This window comes from Pristis pectinata, chromosome 8 (assembly GCF_009764475.1).
Source record: "Pristis pectinata isolate sPriPec2 chromosome 8, sPriPec2.1.pri, whole genome shotgun sequence".
Taxonomy (NCBI): Eukaryota; Metazoa; Chordata; class Chondrichthyes; order Rhinopristiformes; family Pristidae; genus Pristis; species Pristis pectinata.
In genome coordinates this window covers 4,231,446-4,257,002 of record NC_067412.1, presented here as the reverse complement: position 1 = coordinate 4,257,002, position 25,557 = coordinate 4,231,446, and the positions used below count along the sequence as shown (strand labels likewise).

The 25,557-nt window shown below is 41.2% G+C and overlaps 1 protein-coding gene across 1 annotated transcript in view; it reads right to left on the bottom strand.

Moving 5' to 3' along the window:
* rsph10b (radial spoke head 10 homolog B) overlaps window positions 1–24,678 on the bottom strand; it is a 43,676-nt gene extending 18,998 nt beyond the window's left edge. Inside the window, exons 1-12 of the mRNA XM_052021229.1 lie at window positions 24,456–24,678; window positions 20,095–20,170; window positions 17,375–17,443; window positions 15,559–15,732; window positions 15,331–15,416; window positions 13,553–13,673; window positions 12,073–12,249; window positions 10,533–10,678; window positions 7,099–7,219; window positions 3,326–3,530; window positions 1,319–1,430; window positions 848–927 (exon numbers count right to left, since the gene is read on the bottom strand). Coding sequence (XP_051877189.1) covers window positions 848–927; window positions 1,319–1,430; window positions 3,326–3,530; window positions 7,099–7,219; window positions 10,533–10,678; window positions 12,073–12,249; window positions 13,553–13,673; window positions 15,331–15,416; window positions 15,559–15,732; window positions 17,375–17,443; window positions 20,095–20,170; window positions 24,456–24,595 — 1,507 coding nt within the window. The 5' untranslated portion in view covers window positions 24,596–24,678. The remainder of the gene's footprint in view (window positions 1–847; window positions 928–1,318; window positions 1,431–3,325; window positions 3,531–7,098; window positions 7,220–10,532; window positions 10,679–12,072; window positions 12,250–13,552; window positions 13,674–15,330; window positions 15,417–15,558; window positions 15,733–17,374; window positions 17,444–20,094; window positions 20,171–24,455) is intronic.
* Window positions 24,679–25,557: the final 879 nt, after the last annotated feature.

Below are 25,557 nucleotides of genomic sequence, written 5' to 3'. Positions count from 1 at the left end.
GCCTTTTTTAAATATTCCATCATTACCATCACCCCCAAAACCTCCGTACGCCTGCTGTCAATGCCCCCAGCACAGTCCATCATCTCCCCTGCTCCCAACGTCCCACCCCATCCACATCACCTCCCTCATCATTTGCCCAGCTGATCCCCACATTATCTGCCCAACTCACTCATACCCATTACCTGCCCAATCCCTGTGAATGCCTGTCCTACCTCCCATGGGCTCCCTCCACCATCATCTACCCAACATCGCTCTCCATGGTTTTTCTCCCCATCCCCCCCCCCCCCCCAACACTGCATGCAATCCTCACCTTGACCTCGCCTCATCTCCCCACATGATTATCTCCTTGACCTGTACTCTACTTTCAGACAGGTCCCCTTCAACAGGCCTGAGTTTCCAGAGGCTATAGTTTGGGGATGGAGAACATACACAACTGAAGACTGTCTGGGCTGTGGCAAGAGTGCTGGTATTATGTGTTATGTAGAAATTATAAAGCCAGAAAATACCTGCCCTTCCCTGTGCAAGCCACTTCTGAACTGCACATTGAAAGCAACAAAACATTACCAATTATACGAATAAATGGCATGATTTAGGAGTTAGGCAGGCCAGTGTACAATGTTGTTTCATACTTTAGTATTCACAAGCAGAGGAAGAATGACTGATAAGACAATGCTCATAGAGGAGTCACTTGACATGATTCACAACTTACAAATAGAACAGCCACCACATTCATGGGTTGCATATCAGCATTAAGAATCTTCATAATGCTTTTACACTGTTGACAACCCCACATTACATGATTTTTGAATTAAGTAAAATACCAGAGGCATATTTAGATTATACATACCATTAACAGTGCAGGCATAAGGAATAAGATTGTCAGTCACTAGCTTGGAAAAGCAAGCTTCAAGAATTGGATGCTGGCCTCTGAAATGAGAATATCATTACTATGGCAAATGGTGTCTGTTCAGTTTGAGAATGCTACAATAGATGAGGTGTAATACTATGTTTATTATGCTAAATGGCTTTCTTGAATGCAGCTCAATGTTGTAAGAGTGGTCAGCATTCCTTAAATCTCACAACAGTGCTCAGTCAAGTAATTCCAGATAATATTTTAAAAGAGTTGATGCACAAAGAATGATTTTATTTAAAGCAGGGAATATTAAACTTTAGGTGGAAATGGGAGAGCAGTTACATTGAATTAATTTTTGAAGATTTGAAAAACATATAACAACCACTAATTATAGACAATATTTAAATAATATATATGGGTAGGTAATTTTCAGCAATTTTCAGGGACTAAATAATGGTCTCTTACTCATGTTCTTTGTGGTAAATGTGGTATGCCAGGATAACAAGGTAGCTCAGGAACTTCCCCAGCAATAATGTATCAAACGGAGAGTGAGTATCCTCCACTGTAGTGAATTGTTCTGCAAAAGACAGAAGATTAGTGGCTTTACATGTATCATGCCCGGGGGATAAGTATTTAACATTTTCATAATATTCTGAATTTATAACACTGCAGAGATCATGGTCAGTCCTTATGAGTACAGGTAGTTCTGATAATATGCAATAGTTATGTCCCTAAGAAACCTTACATTATAAGAAAGTCCCATTATAGCAGAACAGGTTGTAGTTGCCTTCAAAGCACAGATTTAAACAGGCTTTTCTGATTGTGATCATGTGAAAACCAATGCGGCCTACATAATGCAAATAGTGTCACCTAATTCATCGAAGCATTATAACCAATTCGCGTTATGGCAACACACGTTAACTACCTGTACAGCATTCTTAATTCCAAAACAATAATTTTTTAAAAATAGAATATGACGTATCCTTTGTAAAATTTCAAGGTTTGCATTCTAGTCCAAATATTTTATGTACTCTAATTGGATAATTATATGACAACAATGACTTTCCTTTTGACTCTGCTGTTGAATAAGGCAGTAGCACAATGATCTAGGGCACCCTTGACACTAAATTAAAAGAAAACTAATAAGACTTTTAGACTTCTGAACACTAAGGAAATCAAGAGATATGAGGTCAGACTAGAAAGAGAGGCACAAGATTAGCCACGATTTTATAGAATGATAGAGCAGGTTTGAGGAACCCAATGGCCAACTTCTGCTTCAATTTCTTATTTTCTTACATTCTATTAACTCGGTCACTTTTGGGACCTAGATTCCACCCAATGGGATGGCAGTCTGATCTCTCTCTTCAATCTGCAAGAGATTCTTCTTGTGATCACATATCCATTGCTCAGAACTGCCCATGATTTGCCACCAGAATTGTAACTTCATTCAAAGTGGCCTGATTCTAATTCTACATCGTGACCTGCTGAGGCAAGATCGTTTTGATCTCAACCCTAAGTATCGACCTTGCTGTGGACATGTAGATGAAGCGTCTTTACTTCTATTGTTTTAACATGCTTCCATACTTTGACCTGGCTGCTGCTGAGCTTTGTTTACGCTGCCCATTTATTTTGTTTACTACTTTTCTAACTTCCTCCTCTTGCTTTGTTTCTCCCCTTTCCGAATTTCCTTTGGAGTTCCCATCCTCCAGCCAAGCTTGTTTAAACCCTAACCCAATAACACTAGCAAACCCTCACCTGACATCCAGCTGAAGTGTAACCCATCCAATTTGTACACCTGCCTCAGAAATCTAAAGCCCTCCCTCCCGTACCATCCCTTTAGCCACATGTTCACTTACTCTGTACTCCTATTCTTGCATGTGTTATCACATGCACTGGTAGAAATCCTGAGATTACTGACTTTAAAGACTTGTTCTTTAATCTCTTTTTTTAGGTTCCTAAAATTTATTCACAAACCTTCATCTCTTCTTCTACCTATGTCATTGGTACTGATGTGGACCACAACTTCTAGTTCTTCACTCTCCCACACATAGAACATAGAACAGTATAACACAGGAACAGGCCCTTCAGTCCATGATACCTGTGCCACCAATACCAAGTTAAACTGAAGTCTGCCAGCACGTGGTCTGTATCCCTCCATTCCCTGCCTGTTCAAGTGTCTGTCTAAATGCTTCTTAAATGTCTCCATTTTCATGATAATTTGCAACTGTTCAGTGACATCCTTCACCAATGAGGCAACACCATCCTGGAATCACATCCACGGCCACAGAGACACCTGTCTATCCACCCTACTCTGACTGCACTCCCTATCTATGCAAACTCTGGCTGCACTCCCTTGAGGAACCATTAGCCCCAGTAGTATTCCAAAGGGAAAATCTGTTAGTTATTGGCTATAATATGTCAGCACTATCATTCAGAACAAAACTGGGTAAACTCTGAAGAAGATTTAATTACCATGAAGGATTCTATCCATGTTAGCCAGGCTCAAACCATAATGGTGAAATTTGCAGTCTTTCAGAAAACGCCAGAACTGGAGCTGGCTCATTAAGAAGGTATTATCCAGTGATTGCTGATGTCCCAGACTACTGTAGAAACTGTAGATTCTCTTCAGTTGTGTGAAATGTCGAAGAATAGCATACTCTAACTGCACAAAACAAAACTAAGGTCGCGTAACATTGAACTTCAATAAAGTAACTTTATAAAATTTTAGCAGAGGTCATCATGAGGTGAGAGAGGCATTTGATGAAGGACAAAGAACAAAGAATATAGAACAGTACAGTACAGGAACAGACCCTTCAGCCCACCATGTCTGTGCTGACCATGCCAAGTTAAACCAATCCCATCTGCCTGAACATTGTCCATTTCCCTCTATTCCCTGGCTGTTCATTTGTCTGTCTGAATGCCTCTCAAATGTTGCTATCGTATCTGCTGCTACCAACTCCCCTGGTAGCATGTTCTAGGCACCTACTACTCTCTGTGTAAAAACTTACCTCACAAATCTCCTTTAAACTCTACCCCTCTCACCTTAAACCTATGTCCTCTAGTATTTGACATTTCCACCCTTAGAAAAAGATTTGGTATATATATCCTATCTATGCCTCCCATAATTTCATATACTGTCCCTCAGCCTCTGACACTCCAGAGAAAGCAATCCAAGTTTGTCCAACCTCTCCTTACAGCTAATACACTGCAATCCAACAAACTTCTTTTGCACCTTTTCTAAAGCCTCCAGATCCTAATCAGTAATGCAACTCCCCCACCTTTTTTACATCCCTCTCTGTCACATCTAAAACATCTGTACCCTGGAATGTTGAACTGCCATCCTGCTCTTCTCTCAGCCAAGATCCTGTAATGACTATAATAGACAAGCTCCTTGTACTAATCCAGGCTCAAAGCTCATCTGCCTTACCCATTATACTTCTTCTATTAAAATAAATACAGACCATCATTCCTGCAATGTGCATTGCCCTGACTGTTCTTGCTTTTATTCTTAACTTCTACCTTCTGCTCAATCATTCCACTTGCTAACCTACTGCTCCAGTTCCCACCCCACTGCCACATTAGATTAAATCCTCCCAAGTACCACTAGCAAACCTCCCTGCAAGGATATTGCTCCCCTTCCAGTTTAGATGCCACACATCCTTCTCGTCTGCCCTGGAAGACATCCCAATGATCCAGGTATCTAAAGCCCTTCCTCCTACACCAACTCTTTAGCCGTACATTTAACTGTACTAAGTTCCTATTTCTGCCTCATTAGCACGTGGCACAGGGAGTGATCCTGAGATTACAACCCTATAGATTCTGCTTTTTAACTTTCTACCTAACTCACTAAATTCTCTATGAGGACCTCACCTCTCTTCCTGCCTATGCCATTAGTACCAAGATGGTCCATGGCTACTCTCCCTCCCCTTTCAGAACTCCACTCAGAGACATCCTTGATCCTGGCACCAGGGAGGGAACATACCGTCCTGGAGTCTTGCTTGCAGCCACAGAAATGCCCGTGCCCCTGACTATAGACTCCCTTCCACTACCGCTCACCTAGACTTCGACCTTCGTTGTTGTACAACAGAGACAGTCATGGTGCCACTGATTTGGCCACTGCTGCTATTTCCTAAGAGGCTACCCACCCACCCCCCCAACAGTATCCAAAGTGATAAATCTGTTAGAAGGGTGAATAGCCAAGGAGACTCCTGCACTATCTGCCTGCTGCTACCAGCGGTCACCCACCTATCTGGCTGAACCTGCGATGTAACCACCTCCCTTAAACTCCTAGCAACACACAAAAAATACTGGAGGATCTCAGCAGGTGAGGCAATGTCTATGGAGGGAAATGAACAGTTGACATTTTGGGCTGAGACCCTTCACCAGGACCCATTGATTGCTTCTCTCTCCACTTCTCCTGCCATATTCTATGCACTATCCTCACCTCTATGCGCAGATACCTGCTGGCCCTGTCTCTTTCCCTCCCATAGTTCCGGGTCTCGCTCTCTACGACCTGCCAAAGACCTCTCCAACACTTCAAGTGTCCTGATGAAAGGTCTCGGCCCGAGACGTCAACTGTTCATTTCCCTCCATAGATGCTGCCTGACCTGCTGAGTTCCTCCAGCATTTTTTGTGTGTTGCTCCAGATTTCCAGCATCTGCAGTCCTTCTTGTGTCTCACTTAAACTCCTATCTATGTCTCCATCTGTATGCTCCTTAGTGAGTCCGACTGCCACTCCAACCGATCCATGTGATCTCTGCAGCTGTGTGGGCTTGTGGACTGAGTTGACAAGGAAAGATGAGTGAAACTTGGCTGTAGAATGGGAGCTGAGCCAGAAACTTGGGAACTGGTCTTCAATAAAGTGATAAGTAATTAACAGACAGATGAATTCCGCAGATCAGTTGGATATGCAGTACAAAAGCATTAATTTTTCTTACATAGACAGCAAATAGATAACTAACACAAAAGTATTCTGAAATTAATAATTGATACATCAAATTTCATAGTTGAATGATTCCAGTAAGATTATTCTTTTAGGTACTCTGAGGTTGCTATATCCAATATAATGATAGTTAAGTAAATGTAGATTTGCCACAGGACCTGGGAGGCAGTAACTGGTTATAGAGAGAGGAGACAGCCAACTTTCTGTGAATTTGGTATCTTATATGTTGTTCAAATTGAACTGCAGAAGAGCAGGCCAAGTTTTAAATTATTAGAGGAATATGTATTGCAATGAAACATATTTATATTATCCTGAAATGTTGACACCAATAGTTATATTAAATCAATAAAGTGTCATTTCAGATTGGTAGTAGTTTAGGTGCGAGATTTTGTAATTTGGAATAAAACAGAAACTGCTGGAAACACTCAACAATTCAGGCAGCATTCCACTCCCACTCTGACCTATCTGTTTGTGGCCTCTAGCACCTTCCAAAAAAGTCCAGTGTGAGCTTGAGGAATAGCACCTCCTCTTCTGCACATTCAGGACTTAAAAATTCAATAATTCAACAATTTCAATCAATTGTATGGAGACACAAGAGACTGCAGATGCTGGAACCTGGAGCAACAAACAATCTGCTGGAAGAACTCAGCGGGGCGAGCAGCATCTGTGGTGGGGGGGGGGGGAACTGTCGACATTTCCAGTCGAAAATCTGCATCAGGATCTGCATGCAGGGTTTTGACCCAAAACTTTGACAATTCCTTTCCTCCCTCAGATGCTGCTTGACCCACTGAGTTCCTCCAGCAGACTGCCTCAATCACTCGCTTTTTCTGTTTGTACCAGATCTGGCCAGTTCTGCTCTAATGTAATCCATCTGTAATATTAACTCAGCTTTTCCATCTCTATACATAATACCTGATCTGTTGGGCATTTCCAGCATCCTCCTTTTTGATTTCAGGTTCAGCTACAGCTCTTCACAGCTGTAAAATGTTCTTTTATTTGTTTTTTCTCTCTCTAACCTTCTTCATTAATCTGTTAACAGCTCTGTAAACATTAGAATCACTTGCACAACCTGGTCACACACCATCGGAGATATGCTCGTTGTCCTATCCATTCCTCCCCCACCCTCCCTGCAACCTAAAATCAACCTCATCCCAGTTCTGATGAGGGGTCTTTGACCAGAAACGTTAATTCTGTTTCTCTTTCCACAGATGCTGCCTGACACGCAGAATGTTTCGGGCATTTTCTGTTTTTATTTCAGATTTCCAGCATCTATAATTCAATAATTTGATAGAGTTCTGTTTACCTGCAAAACCTCATTTTGTCTGTCATCCTCTGGGATCTTCTCCAAAAGTGAAGCAATATTAAGCTCCACATTATGTTGCAGAACTGATTGAATAACACCTTTTGATCCACTTCCTTTCACACTTCCTTTCAAAGAAAGTAATAACAATCTTTTGTTTCTACTGTTTGATTATAAAACACATATTGTTATATAGTTAAGTACCATAAAATATAGTTTTTTGTATGACAGGGACTTACATCGTGGAATATACATATTGCCATTATACTCTGTGACATGCCTATGATGTTAACTCACGACTGCGTGGCCAGATTGTGCTCTAACTCCATCTACAAGTTTGCAGATGACACCACTGTAGTGGGCTGGATCTCAAATAATGATGAGTCAGAGAACAGGAAGGAGATAGAGAGCTTAGTGACATGGTGTCATGACAACAACCTTTCCCTCAATATCAGCAAAACAGAAGAACTGGTCATTGACTTCAAGAAGGGGGGTGGTGCACATGCTCCTGTCTGCCTCAATGGTGCTGAGGTCGAGAGGGTTGATAAGGTATCTTTATTAGTCACATGTAGAGTGTTCTGGGGGCAGCCCGCAAGTGTCACCACGCTTCCGGCGCCAACAGAGCATGCCCACAATTTCCTAACTTTTACGTCTTTGGAATGTGGAAGGAAACCGGAGCACCCGGAGGAAACCCACGCAGACATGAGGAGAATGTACAAACTCCTCACAGACAGCAGCGGAATTGAACCCGGGTCACTGGCGCTGTAATAGCATTACGCTAATTGCTACACTACCGTCCTGCATACCATTCATACAGATCAATGAATTGATCTGTATGATTGGTATGCAAGACAAGTTTTTCACTGTACCTCGGTAAAAGTGACAATAATAAACAGTTCTACAGATTTTAGTTCCAGGTCCCTTCCTTTTTGGTACATATGTATCACCACTGTTGTTGGCAGAACCTCAGATGGCGACAAGGAGGCACACTGGAGGGAGCTAGATTGGCTGGTTGAGTGGTGTAGCAAAAACAACCTCACACTCAACGTCAGCAAGACCAAGGAATTAATTGTAGATTTCAGCAAGGGGAAGTCGGGAGAACACACACCAGTCCTAATTGTGGGGTCAGCAGTGGAAAGGGTGAGCAGCTTCATGTTCCTAGGTGTCAACATCTCAGAGGATCTATCTTGGGCCCAACACATTGATGCAATCATGAAGCAGGCACGCCAGCAGCTCTACTTCATTATGAGTTTGATTCTCACATATTTCTACAGATGTATGGTGGAGAGCATTCTGACTGGTTGCATCACAGCCTGGTATGGAGACTCCAATGCACAGGATCGCAAGAGGCAGCAGAGGGTTGTAGACTCAGCCAGCTCCATCACGGGCACAACCCTCCCCACCATCGAGGACATCTTCAAGGGGCGGTGCCTCAAGAAGGCGGCATCCATCACTAAGGACCCTCACCATATGGGACATGCCCTCTTCTCATTACTACCATCGGGGAAGAGGAACAGGAGCCTGAAGGCCCACCCTCAATGGTTCAGAAACAGCTTCTTCCCCTCCGCCATCAGATTTCTGAACAGTCCTTGAACCCATGAACACTACCTCTTTATTCTTTTTATTTGCACTATTTATTTAGTTTTGTAATTTATAGTAATTTTATGTTTGCACTGTACTGCTGCCACAAAACAACAAATTTCACATTATTTAAGTCAGTGATAATAAGTCTGATTCTGTTTCTGATTCTGATCAATGATTTAGACTTAAATACAGGGGTCACAACTGACGATTTTTCAAATGTATCTAAAATTCACACTGTGATCAGGATTAGCCTGGAAAGCTCTGTCTAATTACCTACATCAGGCAGGGCATAAAATATAAGAGCCGAGAAGTTAAGGTACAACATCATAGAAGCTCTATAGAACTCTGGTTAGACCACACTTGGAGTATTGTGTTCAGTTCTGGTCACCTCATTATAGGAAGGATGTGGAAGCTTCAGAGAGGGTGCAGAGGAGATTTACCAGGATGCTGCCTGGATTGGAGATCATGTCTTATGAGGATAGGTTGAGTGAGCTAGGACTTTTCTCTTAGGAGAGAAGGATGAGAGGTGACTTGATAGAGGTGTACAAGATGATAAAAGGCATAGATGGAGTGGACAGTCAGAGACTTTTTCCCAGAGTGACAATGGCTAACACAAAGGGACATAATTTTAAGGTGATTGGAGGAAGGTATAAGGGGGATGTCAGGGGTAAGTTTTTTTACACAGAGAGTGGTGGGTGCGTGGAACGCACTGTCTACAGAGATTGTGGGGGCAGATACATTAGGGACATTTAAGAGACTCTTAGACACAAATGATAGAGAAATGGAGGGCTATGTGGGAGGGAAGGGTTAGGTAGATCTTAGAGCAGGATAAAATGTCGGCACAACATTGTGGGCCGAAGGGCCTGTACTGTGCTGTAGTGTTCTATCTTGGCTGGAGTATTGTGTATACTTCTGGTCACAACACTATAGGAAGGATGTGATGCACTAGAGAGAGTGTAGAGGAGATTCACCAGGTTATGAGGAAAGACTAGATAGGCTGGGTGTATTTTCCTTGCAATGAAGGGCACCTGGTTGAGGGTTACAAAATCATGAAGGGTATAGATAGTATAGACAGTATGAAACCTTTCCCCAGAACAGAGTTATCTAAAACCAGAGGGCATAGACTTAAGATAAGAACCTTACCTTAACCTTACTGAGAAAGAACTTTATCACTCAGAGGGTAGTTGGAATCTGAAATGCACTGCCTGAGGAAGTGGAGGCAGAGACTCTCACAACATTTATGTAGTATCTAGATGAACATTTGAATTGGCAAAGCATAGAAAGTTACGGGTCAAGGGCTGGAAATAGGTTTAGAATAGATGGATCGTTGATAGTCAGCTGAAGGGCCTGTTTCTGTGCTTTCTGAATCTATGCAATTTTTCAATGTCTCTTTTCCTTTCAGAAGTCCACCACTTTTCGTGCTGCCCCGGGTGCAATCTGCCTTTCTCCTTCACATCCATCTGCCAGTACTACCCCTACCTCTCCCATCTGCTGCTGGTCTCAGCAACTGACACTGCAACCCTTCAGAACTCACACTCCAAGACTGCCACTTCCTGCATTGGTTTCTCGGCACCAAGCTTGCAAACTGGTACATGTGGCACGTGCAAAGGCTTAAGTCACTCATGCTGCAATTTCCAACACAGATATATCATTACCATGGGTCAGATACATGAAATGTAATTCTGTTAATAAAGCATTATTAAAACATCCATTAATATATTGTGGAGAGGAAGTTTCACACACACACACACACACACACACACACACACACACACACACACACACACACACACACACACACACACACACACACACACACACACACACACACACACACTCTTCTGGAAATATACTTGCCAGTTTCAAATGGTGACTGGGTGCGTATTGTACTGAGGTCTGGTGTATTCATCCCATCAATCGAAAAATTAGGAAACTCTGCCATACGATCTTCCAAAAACTCTCCCTCAAAAGTACGACCATTCTTAAAGATGAATGTTCCCTAATATTATGAAAGGTAAAAGATTGAATTTAACAATTCAGATTCAATCATATTGAAAATACTAAAATTAATCTTCTAGAAATACAAACCAGAGTAAACAATAGTGCATTTTTACATAATTATCTCATTTTAAATTTTCAGTGCGTGGCAATTTAGATGTAAATGTTAATGGAGTTGATTACATTTCAGGAAAGCATATTGTTATTCCAAAAAGGGTTTTTTAAAAAAATTGTTAATCTAGTTAATCTGGTTCAGTGGTAGCATAGTTTCTTTGTCAGAAAGTCATAGGTTCACACTCTGCTCCAGGGACTTGAGAGCATCATGGAGCTGACATTCCTCTGTATATAAAGCAGCCAGATAATGCTTGCTTTTATCCACAGTTAACAAATTGCTAATAACATTCCCTGAAAGCAGATGGTTCCTATATTCCCACAGTTTTGTTAATGGGTCTCTGCCTTCAGAACAGAATAGGCATTATCACATTTTTCATTGCAAGAAACATTTCAGACCCAATGGTTCAGTGACCGACTGCCTTCAAAAATGGAAATTCAATGACCTAATTCACTTTTTCAGTGATACACAATTGAAAATTGATTTTCCCTTGAGTGAAGCATGATAATGGCCAGTTACAGGTTGTTCTGGGTCACTTTGAAAATTCAGCTGGGCACTTCTGGTTGTGATTCTGATGCAATTCCCTTATGATGCCATTCCCCACAGCAGGGAGTTTTGACCATGTTGTCTTGATGGCACCAATCACTGGGCACTCATGGAACAAGATGGTCTTAGTCCCAACACACCGATCTGGATGTCATACCTAAATCCTTGCACCACCCCCTCACTGACATTAAAACTAACCCTAACAAACTCCCACTCTCCAGGTTCCAACACCTCCCAATCTGCATTTCTCTAACTCCACTATAGCCCCCATGTGATCTCTTGGCCTCCAATCCCCCAATTCTCTTTCAACTCCTGGTTGCAGATCCCTCTCTCCTGCCCACCAACCCCCAGCCCCACCATGATAATATTACCGCTGTCAGAATGCTGATCTCCCTGCAACAATATTACTGATGCACGTACATCTACATTTCCGATCCAAATCCATCCTTCAACCCCACAACTACAATAACCCTTCCCTGATCCTCCCTACTGACCCCACCATCAAATTCTGGTGTCCAACTACACCAAAGGATTCTAGCATCCCTTTAGTAGATTTTCCACACAAAATCTTTTCACTAAAATAACCACAAAGTGAGAATAAATGTCTTTATATAAAAGACATTGGAAAAAAATACAAAACTCTCAATACTTTTGGAAAAGCTAATAATGATTGTGCACTGAAAACGGTCAATGACTAAAATAAAAAGAGCCAGTGTCTATTGGTGGAGGGAACTTACTAAACCATGTTTCTTGCTTGCCAGCCATTCACCACTATACAAAGCCCCGTTTGCATAGAAGAATTTGCCATGTCCTTGACGGAGTCCCTTTACAAACTGTCCTATGTACTGATTTCTTAATGGATACTGAGTTCCTGGCACCCTCTTCAGAAACCAGGTGTGAGTCCCAAATCCATGCTGGAAAAAAAAACAAGAGACCTGAGAAATCTTCAAATTGGTTCCCAAGTGGAATATAAAATCTAATTTGCAAAGCATCACAAGTTACTAAATTTATGCATCCAACAATTAGCGGCACCATTTTATTCCTTACTTTGCATTCTTGCTGCTACTTCTGACGATATGAACACGTGTTTACAATAACTGTATGCAAATGAACACATGCACATCATCATACTGCCAAACATGGATATACATATGCGTATAACATAGCCACATAAAGCTGTATTTCACTTTGACACTGAGCTAGTCGGGTAAAAGTTTGGTTTATACTGAAAAATTTACATCAAGTACAGTTACTAAACTGTATATAAGAGACATTTATTAACACCCTGCGATGTTGTTACATATCACATAATAGGATATATGGAGAATCAGTTGTGGATTCAAGTTTCATTCCAGAGACTTGAATCTAAAGGCCAAGACTCAGAATCCAATGCAGTACTGAGGGACTGCGACACTGTTTGAGGCACCATCTTTCACTTGAGACATCAAAGGTCCTTTGTGCCCTTTCAGCTGAACATAAAAGTTCCCTTGCTACAACTTCAAAAGAGAGTAGGATTATCCCAAGTGTCCTGGCCTTAATCAACATTACTAAGAAAAAAATCAAAGAATCAAAGTCCAAGGGGTACCATATGATATTTTAAACTGAATTCATGAATAGCCATATCATTTTTTTTCTGTAGAAACTAAAGGAAGAATACAATATATATTTATTTGACAAACTACACTCAATAAAGTACTTTGAAGTGCATTGTAGGAAATGATGAATTAATTTTACACACTAGTTCCCGCAAAGAGAAAAGTGTTAGATAATCAGTTTTTAGTGATGGAGATTGAAGGCTAAATATTGGCCAGGCCATCAGAGAGAACTCACTACTCTTCCTCAAAATAATAATACGGGATCTTTTACATCTACCTGACAGTATTATTTTGAAGAGGAGCAGGGGAGTTCTCTCTGCTTCTATCTGCTGGCTTTAATTCAGGAGATGGTTTGAAAAATTTGAATGGTACACTAGAAATTATGCAGATGACCCCCTTTCTACACCCATGTATCCAGTTCCCATTTACAATCAGGAATCATATATTGTGTCAAAGACCTTCACTCTTTCCTGAATTTGCACACTGCAAACCCCAGAAATACATTTTATACAGAACTTGGAATTTGGGAAGCTATAATTATGGAAACCGTATTATGGATATTTTTATGTTGATAACTTCCTCTAACAAGAAGGAAGCTTAATAGAGATGGCTGCAATCTCACCTGAATACCATTTTCCCACTGGCCTGTGTATTCTTCATTAGTAGAAATCCAACTCATTGTGCCTTCTCCATGGCGTATAAAATTTTTCCATTCTCCCTCATACACATTCCCACTCTTATACCTAGGGATATATGCTTATGTTAAAGTGCAACTGATAACACAGAATATTTGAGTGGTGCCCTTTATGAAGTGTTGGATCCCATTCTAAAAGCTATGGAATGGGTAATTTTCTTCTATAGTCACCCGAATAATCTGGTGACTCATCCAGTAGAAAGCTCTCCCTACCACAAGTATAGTCCATGGCTTCTGTTGAATCAGATAAGTCATGGTGAAAACACCAACCGGCATTAAATGGAGGGTGGAGAAAGTGGGAAGAAGTCTAAAAAATCAAACAGTTCATGACTTTCATTTAATGAACCGTCAGGACATGGGTCTACGGATGTCAGGAGAGGATAGGATTAAAATTATCTGTGATGTTTCTGGAGTCAAATACCCTATTCTCCAGGTTCACAGATAAATAATGGCTCCTTCTGCGGACACTAATATATACAACAGTCAGAAAATGTAGGGGAAGGACAAAGGAGAGAAAATATCATGCTTACTCCTAAAAGTCTTCTGAATGCTACTTCTAGCAATTTCAGGCAAAGTAAAAATGATGTCTGGAACAGTGAAATAGTATGGGGATGAAATAAAACTCTGAAGTTTATGTGTAACACAGCCAACCCAAATACATGACTAACTTGCATACCAAGTTCAAAATGGGACTATTGAGTGCTATAAAATCTAGAGAGTGCAAAATGTTGAAGCCCATTCACTTTGCTCCTTCTGACAAGGGAGTAATTATAGTGTAATTATTTTCAGTTTACCAACAGTGAAATCTAGGCGTTCAGTGCAGTCGGTGTAATTTCCTTTCCAACAGTAACTTGTATTTACTTCGCAACTTTCACACAGTAAAGTTGCCATGGAAATAATATCTGGTTTGCACTTATAATGAAAGTCTCCTTTGCTGCTGCTCATCAATGCAAAATTTACAAGAAAAATATATTAAATAATTTTTCATATTTTATACTTAAAGAGTGGAAATTTGCTTGTGTTCTATAAAAAAGACAAATATTCCTTTTAATTCAGCTTATCTTTTAAATGCTGACACAAGAGAGACTGCAGATGCTGGAGATCTGGAACAACACACACAAAACACTGGAGGAACTCAGGGGGGTCAGGCAGCATCTATGGAAGGAAATGGAGAGTCAACATTTCGGGCCAAGACCCTTCATCAGGACTTGAAAGAAAGAGGCCAGAAGCCAGAATAAAAGGATGGGGGCAGGTGGAGGAGCAGGAGCTAGCGGGTGATCTGGCAGGCACGGTAGTGTAGTGGTTAGTGTAACGCTATTACAGTGCCAGCAACCCGGGTTCAAATCTGGCCACTGTCTATAAGGAATTTGTACGTTCTACCCGTGTCTGTGTGGGTTTCCTCCTGGTGCTCCGGTTTCCTCCCACATTCCAAAGACGTACAGGTTAGGAAGTTGTGGGCATGCTATGTTGGTGCCAGAAGCGTGGCGACACTTGCGGGCTGCCACCAGAACACTATGCAAAAAGATGTATTTCACTGTGTGTTTCGATGTACATGTGACTAATAAAGGTATCTTATTAAAAAATGCTAATTTTTTGATCTATTGTTTAATGCAAATTAATAATTCAATATTTTAGCACAAAATCTGAAATTGATTTTGTATTAGCCAGAGACTATAAAAAATGTATTTCCTTAGATATCTACTTGCCGTCTAATGCCCCAGCCTTCTCTGACATTGTTCACCCAATCACCTTGATACCATGAACTTCCTTCTTCATTATAGTATATTGTTCCCTAAGAAAGGAAAGGAAGATCAGATGTCAAAGATACTGTGGATGATTGTAGTCCCTTCTGCCCGTCCATTGCTCCGTATGAGTCACAACTTAACAACTGAATAAAAATGATAATAATCAAATGTTAAAGTATTAACTCTTACCTTTCCATGCCTCTTACCAAAGTACCACTCTCCAGTGTAAGAAACAGATCGATCAGGACTCGTGAATATCCCCTGTCCATGGCGTATTCCATTTTGCACATCACCAACATAGGTGCTGCCATCAGTCCATGTGTAAGTGCCATGGCCTGTTGGGGTGTTCATCGAAAAATCTCCCTGAGAAAAAGAAAAACTCTAATATATGCACTGCAGTACCTTTCATAACCTCACAATATCCCAAAATGCTTTAAAGCCAATTAAGTGCTTAAGTACAGCAATCGCTGTGGTAATGCAGCACCCAATTTAAGCACAGGAAGGTCCTACATATAGACGTGCTAAATCACCAGATCACTTAATAATTATATTGGTTGATGGAATAAATATTGGCCAGGATATCAGGGAGAATTCAGCCTTCTCTTTGGTTATGGTGTCATGTAATCTTTGTTATCAACTTCACTTTACATCTGAAGGAAGTTGTTCCAACAGTGAAGTGGAGACACAAGAGACTGTAGATGCTGGAATCTAGAGCAACAAACAGTCTGTTGAAGAAACTCAGTGGGTTGAGCAGCATCTGTGGGGGGAAAGGAATTGTCAACACTTGGGGTCAAAACCCTGCATCAGGATACCCAACAGTGAAGTGTTCCCTCAGCACTTTACTGGGTATGTCATGTTCAAGTCCCTTGATTGGGAACTTAAACCCATAACACTTAGCAATAAATATAATTTGTCAGTTGATATGTGTTGGGACCATGAAAGGAAAAAGCTCCACGAACCTATTCCTGTGTCATGCCAAAAATCAAGAACAGATAACATCAAACCCCAAATAGTGCCTATGCTTATTTCAAAGTGGCAGGGCAAGTTGAAAAAGTAGTTTCTAAAAGCAAAAGATATCCTGGGTTTTATCAATAAAGGCATAGAGTGTGAGAGGAATATTTATGAAATGCTAATTCAGCTACAAGGGCAATACTATGTCCAGTTCTGATAACATGCTTTAGGAAAGATACAAAGGTTTTAGAGAGTGTACGAGTGATTTACTAAAATGACTGCAGGGATGAAGAACTTTGGTTATGTAAATAGACAGGAAAGATTGAACATAGAACATAGAACAGTACAGCACAATTTAGGCCCTTCGGCCCACAGGTTGTTCTCCTTGGAAAAGAAGAGGTTGTGAGAGGATCTGATAGAGGTTTTCAAAATCATGAAGCGTCTTAACAGAATCGAATTCCCAGTCGCAAAGGGGTCAAGAACTAGGGGAGACAAAATGAACATAATCAGCAAAAGAATCAAAAATTACATGAGAGTTTTCTCTTTACATAGCAAGTGGTTAGGGCCTGGAATATAGACACAAAAGACCATAGATGCTGGAATCTGGAGCAACAAGCAGTCTGCTGGAGGAACTCAGTGGGTTGAGCAGTACCTGTGCGAGGAAAGAAATTGTGGACGTTTCAGATCAAAACCCTGCATCAGGACATCACGTCAAAAATTTCTTTCCTCCCACAGATGCTGCATGACCTGCTAAGTTCCTCCAGCACATTGTTTGTTGCTCTAGAGCCTGGAATGTACTGACAGGGGTAGTAGTGGAAGTAGATTCAATTGTTGTGTGGAAAGAATTTGCAGGACTATGGAGACAGAATGGGGAGTTGGACTAGCTATGTTGCTCTCCTCAAGTTTGACTGATTACATTTCATGAAGATTCTGCAGCAATTATAGTGGTGCATCATGCAAACATGTCAATATATGCACTTGCTCAGCAGCAGACATCCACTGCAAAACACTTTGAAAGGACTGAGAACACTGATATACATTGGTGTTTTCTTACTTCATACTTTATTCCGTTCGCCCACACGTAGGTGCCTCTACCATGCATCAGGCCTTCCGAAAACATACCCTGTGGCAAAATATGAAGTGCCAACCCTTAGAACTAGTGGCTAACCTTTTACTGATATACTACAATTCATTTTCAACTCAATAAAAATGATAATACATTTTAAAATCCAAACTGTTAACCATTATGCAGCAGTAATGTATGTCTTACCTGACAATGTACCAAAAATATCCATCCAAAATACAGACGTTGATAAGTACATTTGTTTCATCATTTAGATTTAAAAAAGGTAAAATTGGCTCGTGATCTTAATCTGCAAATATTGTAAACAATATTTAACAATGCTATATTTCACTGTAGGAGCAAGTTACTTCATTGCATAGTGTAGTCTTGGAAGGAACATGTTCTGAAGGGATTATTAAAAAACTTTACACTAAGTTTGTCCTAGCTCTCAAAAAATTTTATAATGTGGCAGCTTGACAAAACTTGGGTAAGCATTACATTGAAAGACTGATGACAACCATGGTGAATAATGGTAAAAGTGGAATTAAGTATTGCAAGCTATCAATAAATGGAGCAAGGATCTTTGGGGAGAACCTTTTAAAAAAGTATGGCATGGAAATTCAACTGGAAGTTGAATAGTGGGAGGGTGTGGGGGCGTCACAAAATGCAGTTCCTGCACCTGAATAAATTGGCCCAAGACCCAATATTGCGTGTGCCTCTGGGCTATCTGTAGTGTCAAAAAGAAGGCTGCAAATACCCAATAGGCATTCCCAGTCAGACAGTGAACAGGAATGGAATGCAAGCAAGTGGGAAGCCAAGAAGAAAGAGTGGGTCACCAGAGGGAAAAAAGGGATAATCTATGTGTGGAGCCAGGTGATGTGGGCTAGGTCCTAAATTAACACTTTAGGTCCTTATTTAGGTCCTAAATTAACACTTTAGGTCCTTATTCACCACGGAGAAGGACATGGAAGATAGTGAGTTCAGGGAGGGGTACATGAATAATCTGCAGCAGGTCAGTATTAAGATGTTAGATGTTATGGGAAGAGTAAGAGTTGGTAAATCCCAGGGTCAGATGAGATCTATCCCTATGGGAAGCAAAGAGGAGATAGCTGAGACCCTGACAGATATTTTTGTTAGCCACAGGTGAGGTGCCAGAAACCTGGATGATAGCTAACGTTTTTCCTTTATTTAAGAAAGGCAGCAGGGATAAGCTAAGTAATTATAGGCTGGCGAGCTTTGCATCAGTGGTAGGGAAATCACTAGAGCAAATCCTAAGGGATAGGAGTTATGTACATTTATAAAGGCAGGGGCTGATCAGGAATAGTCAGCATAGCTTTGTGTGGGTGCGAAGTTCTGCCTCACTAATTTGATTGAATTTTTTTAGAGAAGGTAACTAATACGATTGATGAAGGCAGGTGGTAGATATCATCTATATGGACTTAAGTAAGGCATTTGACAAGGTTGATCCAGAGGATTAAGGTATGTGGGATCCAAGGTGAACTGGCTAATTGAATTCAAAATTGGGTTGGTGATAGGAGGCAGAGGGTCGTGGTGGAAGGATGCTTTTCTGGTAGAAGTCTGTGACCTGCAGTGTACTGCAGGGATTGGTGCAGGGACCCTTGTTGTTTGTGATATATACTGTATTAATGATTTAGATGTGAATGTAGGAGGTATGATTAGTAAGTTTGCAGATGACACAAAAGCTAGTGGTGTTGTGGACAGGGAGGAAGGTTGTCTAAGGCTACAGCTGGAGAAAGATCAGATGGAAAGTTGGGTGGAGCATTGGCAGGTGGAAGTTAATCCTGACAAAGTGCAAGGCACAGAAGGATACAGACCTAGTGTGGGAAATCATGATTGGTGTAGATGGGCTAAAAGGTTGGCATGGATGTGGCGAGCCAAAGAGCCCCTTTCTGTGCTATACAACTCCACAATGCTAGCATTTCAGTAACCCTCAGGTAAGATGTTAAAGGCAACAGGAGAGAGGAAGCAATCCTTAGGTGTCGTAGCCAATTGAACTGCCAATGACTGTATGCTGGTAATCATGGTTATATGCAAATAAAAAATGTAGAAAGAAATACTAAGTGAGTTGAAGTGAATGATTCGATTTCCACCTTACTGAAATAGTATTTGGTTTAACTGATTATGGCTATTATATTGATTCATGTACTGTGATGCTACCTCAGTAATCTGGATTTTAATGTTTAGTGCTTCACTTGCTGTGATACTGAAATAAACACTAACATGTTTTATTGGTGTAATACATATTATAGCACAGAAGGAGGACATTCAGCCCATCAAGTCTGCGTCAGATTTGACACTAAGTACCAAACACTCAAAAAATTTATTATAGGATGACAGTCATTTTTTTCTGACCTTCTGGGAATTAAATTTATTTTTGTGTAAATCTGGTGTTGAACTAATGTTGACTAAATTTAATAAGCATTTATTTGTGGTTTCATTGAACTGATCCAATTAACTCCTTAGGTCAATAGAGTGATTCACAAAAGCCCATGTGGTAGTTGAAGCAGAAACAAAAAGCAAAACCAGCCATCCTTCCTATGTGGCTGAGAATAATCTTGTAAACGGTGACCTGGGGAGTACAGTTAGCGTAACATTGCGCACCAAGGTTTCACAACATTCACCGCACAGAGAATATTTGTTCTTAAGGTGAATGTTAAATGAGAGAGAATTGAAAGTAGAATTCCACTTACTTCATAGACATGACCTCCTTGGAAATAGGCAGTCCCTACACCTTCATAAAGACCTCGCACTGTCTCTCCCTCATAGCTTTAAAAGAAATGGATCAGTTTTAGAAATAAACACATTTGCTCATTTCACTGTAGTTATTATGTTTCATCACTTTTCTACTGATATAATTTTTTTTTGTTTCTCACTAAACTAAAATTAGTTATGGGATCTTCATTTCATCCTAATGCCCTGCCCCACCTCAAAATTTGAGAAGGTTCTAATTTTGCCAAAAGCAGGTAAGACTTCACTCTCACATTCTGAGCAGCTGATTCAGAGTTGAAATTTGCTAGTTGGCAACTGTTCACATCTTGTGTGCAAATCAGCAAAAAGAGTGGTGCTCATCTCAAAAGGAAGAGATTCATAGGTCCAACATATTTTTTTAAGTCTGTACATGGTTATTAAACACCAGTTTTATTCCCCTCTTTTGATTTTTTTTTAGATTTTATTTACAGCGTGGTAACAGGCCCTTCCGGCCCAACGAGTCCGCGCCGTCCATTTTAAACCCCAAATTAACCTACCCGTATGTCTTTAGAACGTGGGAGGAAACCGGAGCACCCGGAGGAAACCCACGCAGACACGGGAGAACGTACAAACTCCTTACAGACAGCGACAGGAATTGAACCCCGATCGCTGGTGCTGTAATAGCGTCACGCTAACCGCTACGCTACCGTGCCGCCACAATGTATTAGGAGTACATAAAGTATTAGGAAACTGAACAAAGTATATGATCATGGAAATACATACAAAAGAGAATAAAGTAAAAACTTAGCATAAAATCATATTAAGGTTATGTAATAAAAACTAAATATACTGGAAACACTCATGGGGTAAGTCAGCATCTGTTGAGATAAATGACTGCAGTGTGCTGTCCACACCAGATGCAAGATGTGATTTTATTAATATTTATACCTTTTTTTTGAATTCGCAGTTTAAAAGCATCATTTTCATTAGCTTATTGACATCTATGCTTTGGCCTCAGTCAGAAGGTTCCAAGCTCAAGTTCCTCTACATAGATTTGAGCACAAAAATCTAGGCTAACATTCCAATACAGTACTGAAAGGTGCACTGTCAGGATGATGTCCTTTAGATAGGACTTTAAACCGAGGACCCATCTATCATCTCTGGTGAATGCAAAAAATTTTACAATAGGGAAATTATGCTTGATGACCCAGCCAATTTTTACTCTTAACACAACACTACTAAAACAAAATCAATGGGTTACTTTCACAATGCTGTTTGATATCACCAGTGGAGCACAAATTGGTTGCTACAGTCTAACAGTGACTGCAATTGTAAAATCCTTTAGGGCATCCTGAAAGAGACATGAAATTGCCCTGTTAAAAATAAATGAAAGTCTTTCCTTATTCTTATTTGATGACACTAGGAATAATGCAGTGTCAAAACTGCTGTGAGGACACTGACTTTAAGCATAAACTATATTTCTATCCATGATCATGCCTGTCATAATAATTTTAGTGTTAATTCATCTATTGTCTCTGCAGATACTCACTAATCTGCTGAATGGTTTCTTCAAAAGCAGGCTATTTGTCCTATCTAGTCATTTTTATGTTTCACAGGACCACCCTCACTGTTAATTTCACCCAGTCAGCATTTCCTTCCACTCCTTTCTCCTTCAAGTGCAACTATCGTTTTCACCGCAACTATCCTTTGTTTGGGGGAGTTCCACATTGAATGTATCACGGCTTGGTATGGCAACTGCTCTGCTCAGGACCGCAGAAACTGCATAGAGTTGTGGACACAGCCCAGTACATCACGGACACCAGTCTCCCCTCCTTGGACTCTTGTCTTTACCGCTCGTTGTCTTGGTGAAGCAGCCAGCATAATCAAAGACCCCACCCACCTGGGACAGTCTCTCTTCTCTCCTCTTCCATCGGGTAGAAGATACAGGAGCCTGAGGGCACGTACCACCAGACTTAAGGACAGCTTCTACCCTACTGTGATAAGACTATTGAATGGTTCCCTTATACAATGAGATGGACTATGACCTCAGGATCTACCTTGTTGTGACCTTGCACCTTATTGCACTGCACTTTCTCTGTAGCTGTGACACTTTACTCTGTACTGTTATTGTTTTTACCTGTACTACATCAATGCACTCTGTACTGACTCAATGTAACTGCACTGTGTAATGAACTGACCTGTACGATTGTTTTGCAAGACAAGTTTTTCAAGTGACAATAATAAACCAATACCAATATCCATTTTTGTTTCCAATTCCTAGCTTTTGTTTATGTTACGTAACTTAGAGAGTTTCATTTTGTTTAGCAGCATTATTTCCCCTCCAGGTGAACCTTTGAAGTTGTAAAGTTATTAAATCCCACCGAGGAATGACAATTAACAACAACACAGCTCTCATATTGGCAATGACAACAATAACTTAGGTTTTAAGGATAGAGATACAACTTTAGATTAATGCCAGTTTCTCGGTTTGCATTGGGGCTTAAGGTTCAAATTAAGGTTAGTGGTTCAGTTTAGAATTCAAGTTAAGATTTGATCAGGAGTTGCAGTTAAGGTTCACTGTTAATTTAAACATTCAGGTTCACAGAAAAACTTAGCACTCATGCTTAAAATTGCATGGAACAGGGCAATTGCCTTTATGCTTGTTATTCTCATATCCTAGATTTCTTTGATTCACTGGCAACTGCCACTTTAATGTGGCTCATGCTCTTTATTATTTTGTTAAGTTTTACTTGCTTTTGTCCAGCTGTACTTGGAGTCAAGGCAAATTAGAATCAGGTTTATTATCACTGACTTACAGTATATGTCATGACTTCCTGAAGTCCAAATCCCTAAAGAGGATGTATATAGTTGGAAGGGTATTGGTATATTACTGTCACCTGTACCGAGGTACAGTGAAAAACTTGTCTTGCAAACCGGTCGTACAGGTCAATTCATTACACAGTGCAGTTACATTGAGTTAGTGCAGTTACATTGAGTTAGTACAGAGTGCATTGATGTAGTACAGGTAAAAACAATAACAGTACAGAGTAAAGTGTCACAGAGAAGTGCAATGCAATAAGGTGCAAGATCACAACAAGGTAGATCGTGAGGTCAGAGTCCATCTCATCGTGTAAGGAAACTGTTCAATAGTCTTATCACAGTGGGGTAGAAGCTGTCCTTAAGTCTGGTGGTAGGGACTCATGCCTATTGGTACTGGTTTATTATTGGCACTTGTACCTAGGATCTTCAGCCTAATCCTGAGGGTTAAAGGTTTTTGTGGTTAGTTAGGATTCGCTTTAAGATTTGGGGGCAACGCTCGGTTTACTATGACCTCACGATATACCTTGTTGTGACCTTGCACCTGTTACGGACTCAGTGAAAGTCCCTTTAAGATAGAGAGTGTGTGTGTATGTGTGTGTGGGGCGTGCTTACGTCAATAGAAGATAAAGGACGTAATGACGTTGTTGAAGAAGTCAGAAGAAGAAGAGAGAGAGAGAAGGGAGAGAGACACCAGCCTGCTTGTTTTCTCTATCGATGGATGAGAAACAATAACTGTGTTTGCTACTGAAATCCATGTATGGAAGTTGGAAGTAATCCGGTGGAGTTCACTTTGTTGCTGACCTGTAGAAGGAAACAGGTATTTGTGTGTGGACGACCACGGTTCGGATGCTTTTCGGGGTGAGGAAGTCACTACCGAGTAAACACTGAAGTGTCGTTTCGGTTCCATCGTGGAACATTTGGATTTCGTATGTACTCTCTCTATGTTTTTCTACATCTACATCTTATCTTCAGACAACGGTGGTTGTTGAAGAAGCCCTTGCTCATGTTTCACCTTATGGCTTGCGGAACTGAACTTTAAGAACCATTCAGGAACTGGGAGTTTTGGACTTTGTCACACACACACACACGAAGAGTTTAGTTTTGGGGTTAACGTTCGAGGTTTAACATTTTTGAATTCTAACATACTAACATTTTTACTTTTATTTTACGTATTATCATAAGTAGTGATTAATAAAATAGTTTTTAACACTGAATCATGCTCAGTGTGTTTCTTTTGTTGCTGGTTTGTGACACACCTTATTGCACTGCACTTTCTCTGCAGCTGTGACACTTTACTCTGTACTGTTATTGTTTTTACCTGTACTACATCAATGCACTCTGTACTAACGCAATGTAACTGCGCTGTGTGATGAATTGACTTGTACGACCGGTTTGCAAGACAAGTTTTTCACTGTACCTCGGTACAGGTGACAGTAATATACCAATACCTTATTGTCACCACTGTATTTTGGAAGTGCAGAGACAGGGGCTGGTTTCTCAAACCGTACACCGGGCCCTACAGCTTCCCATCGCAGAGCCGCACCTCGCCACGATCAGCTTGGTCAGTACGGGCTCCTCATAGTAGGTGGCGGTGGCCTCCGGCGACACGTCGAGGCCCTCGGGCTCCTCGGGCACCGGCTCCAACGCGCCGTCCTCGGGCGGGTCGGACACCAGCCGGCACATCAGGTTCCCCTCCGACTGCGCCAACTCCGGCTCCCGGGCCGTCTCTTCCGTCAGCTCGCCCGACTTCCCTCTCCTTGGTTTGATTTTATCCTTTTCCTTCTCTTTCTCCTTCTCGTCTTTCCCTTTCTTTTTCTTCTTATCCGTCCCCTTCGCCATCTCGGCGGCGGCCCTAGCAACGCGGGGCCGCGGTTACCAAGGCGACGGCTCCGCACGTCGACTACGGATCGCCGCGAGGCTCAAAAAGTGTCGCACACGCGGTTGAGAACGTAAAGTATTCGAGCGTTCTCGTGTAAAGACATGTAAATACCCAGTCTATATGCTTCCCACCCCCAATCTTTGCCATGTTTACGCTGTTGGAATTATTATTTTAGTTATTCATTTTTCCAGGGTGTGGGCATTGCTAGCAAGGTCAGCATTTATTGCCTCTCCCTAATTGCCATGGATAAAGTGGTATTTACTGCCATCTACTGCTATTCTTTGGCTGAGAAGTGCTCCCAGTCCTGTTGGGTAGTGTCCCCCACTGGCTTTCGACCGAGCAATGATGAAGGGTTGGCAATGTATTTCCAAATCAAGAATGTGTGCAACATAACACCTGCAGGTGGTGATGTTTCCCTGCACCAGGTGGCCTTGTGCTTCTTGGTGTGGAGGTTAGAGGTGTGGGAGATGCCTAGGTGAGTAACTTCTGCATTTTGTTGATAGCACACATTGTAGCCATGATACATCAGCAGTGGAAGGAAAAATGTTTACAGTGATGGCTGGTGTGCCATTCAGCAGCCTGCTTTGTCGTGGAGGGTGTGGCGCTGCTTGGAGCTGGACTCATCCAGGTATTCAAACTCTTTCTAAAGGACTACACATGGCTTTGGAAGTGCATCAGAGACCCAGATTCTTTTGAAATTTGGGCTCAGGTTGGACAAACTTGGATTGTTTTCTCTGGAGCAGCAGAGGCTGAGTGGAGACCTGAC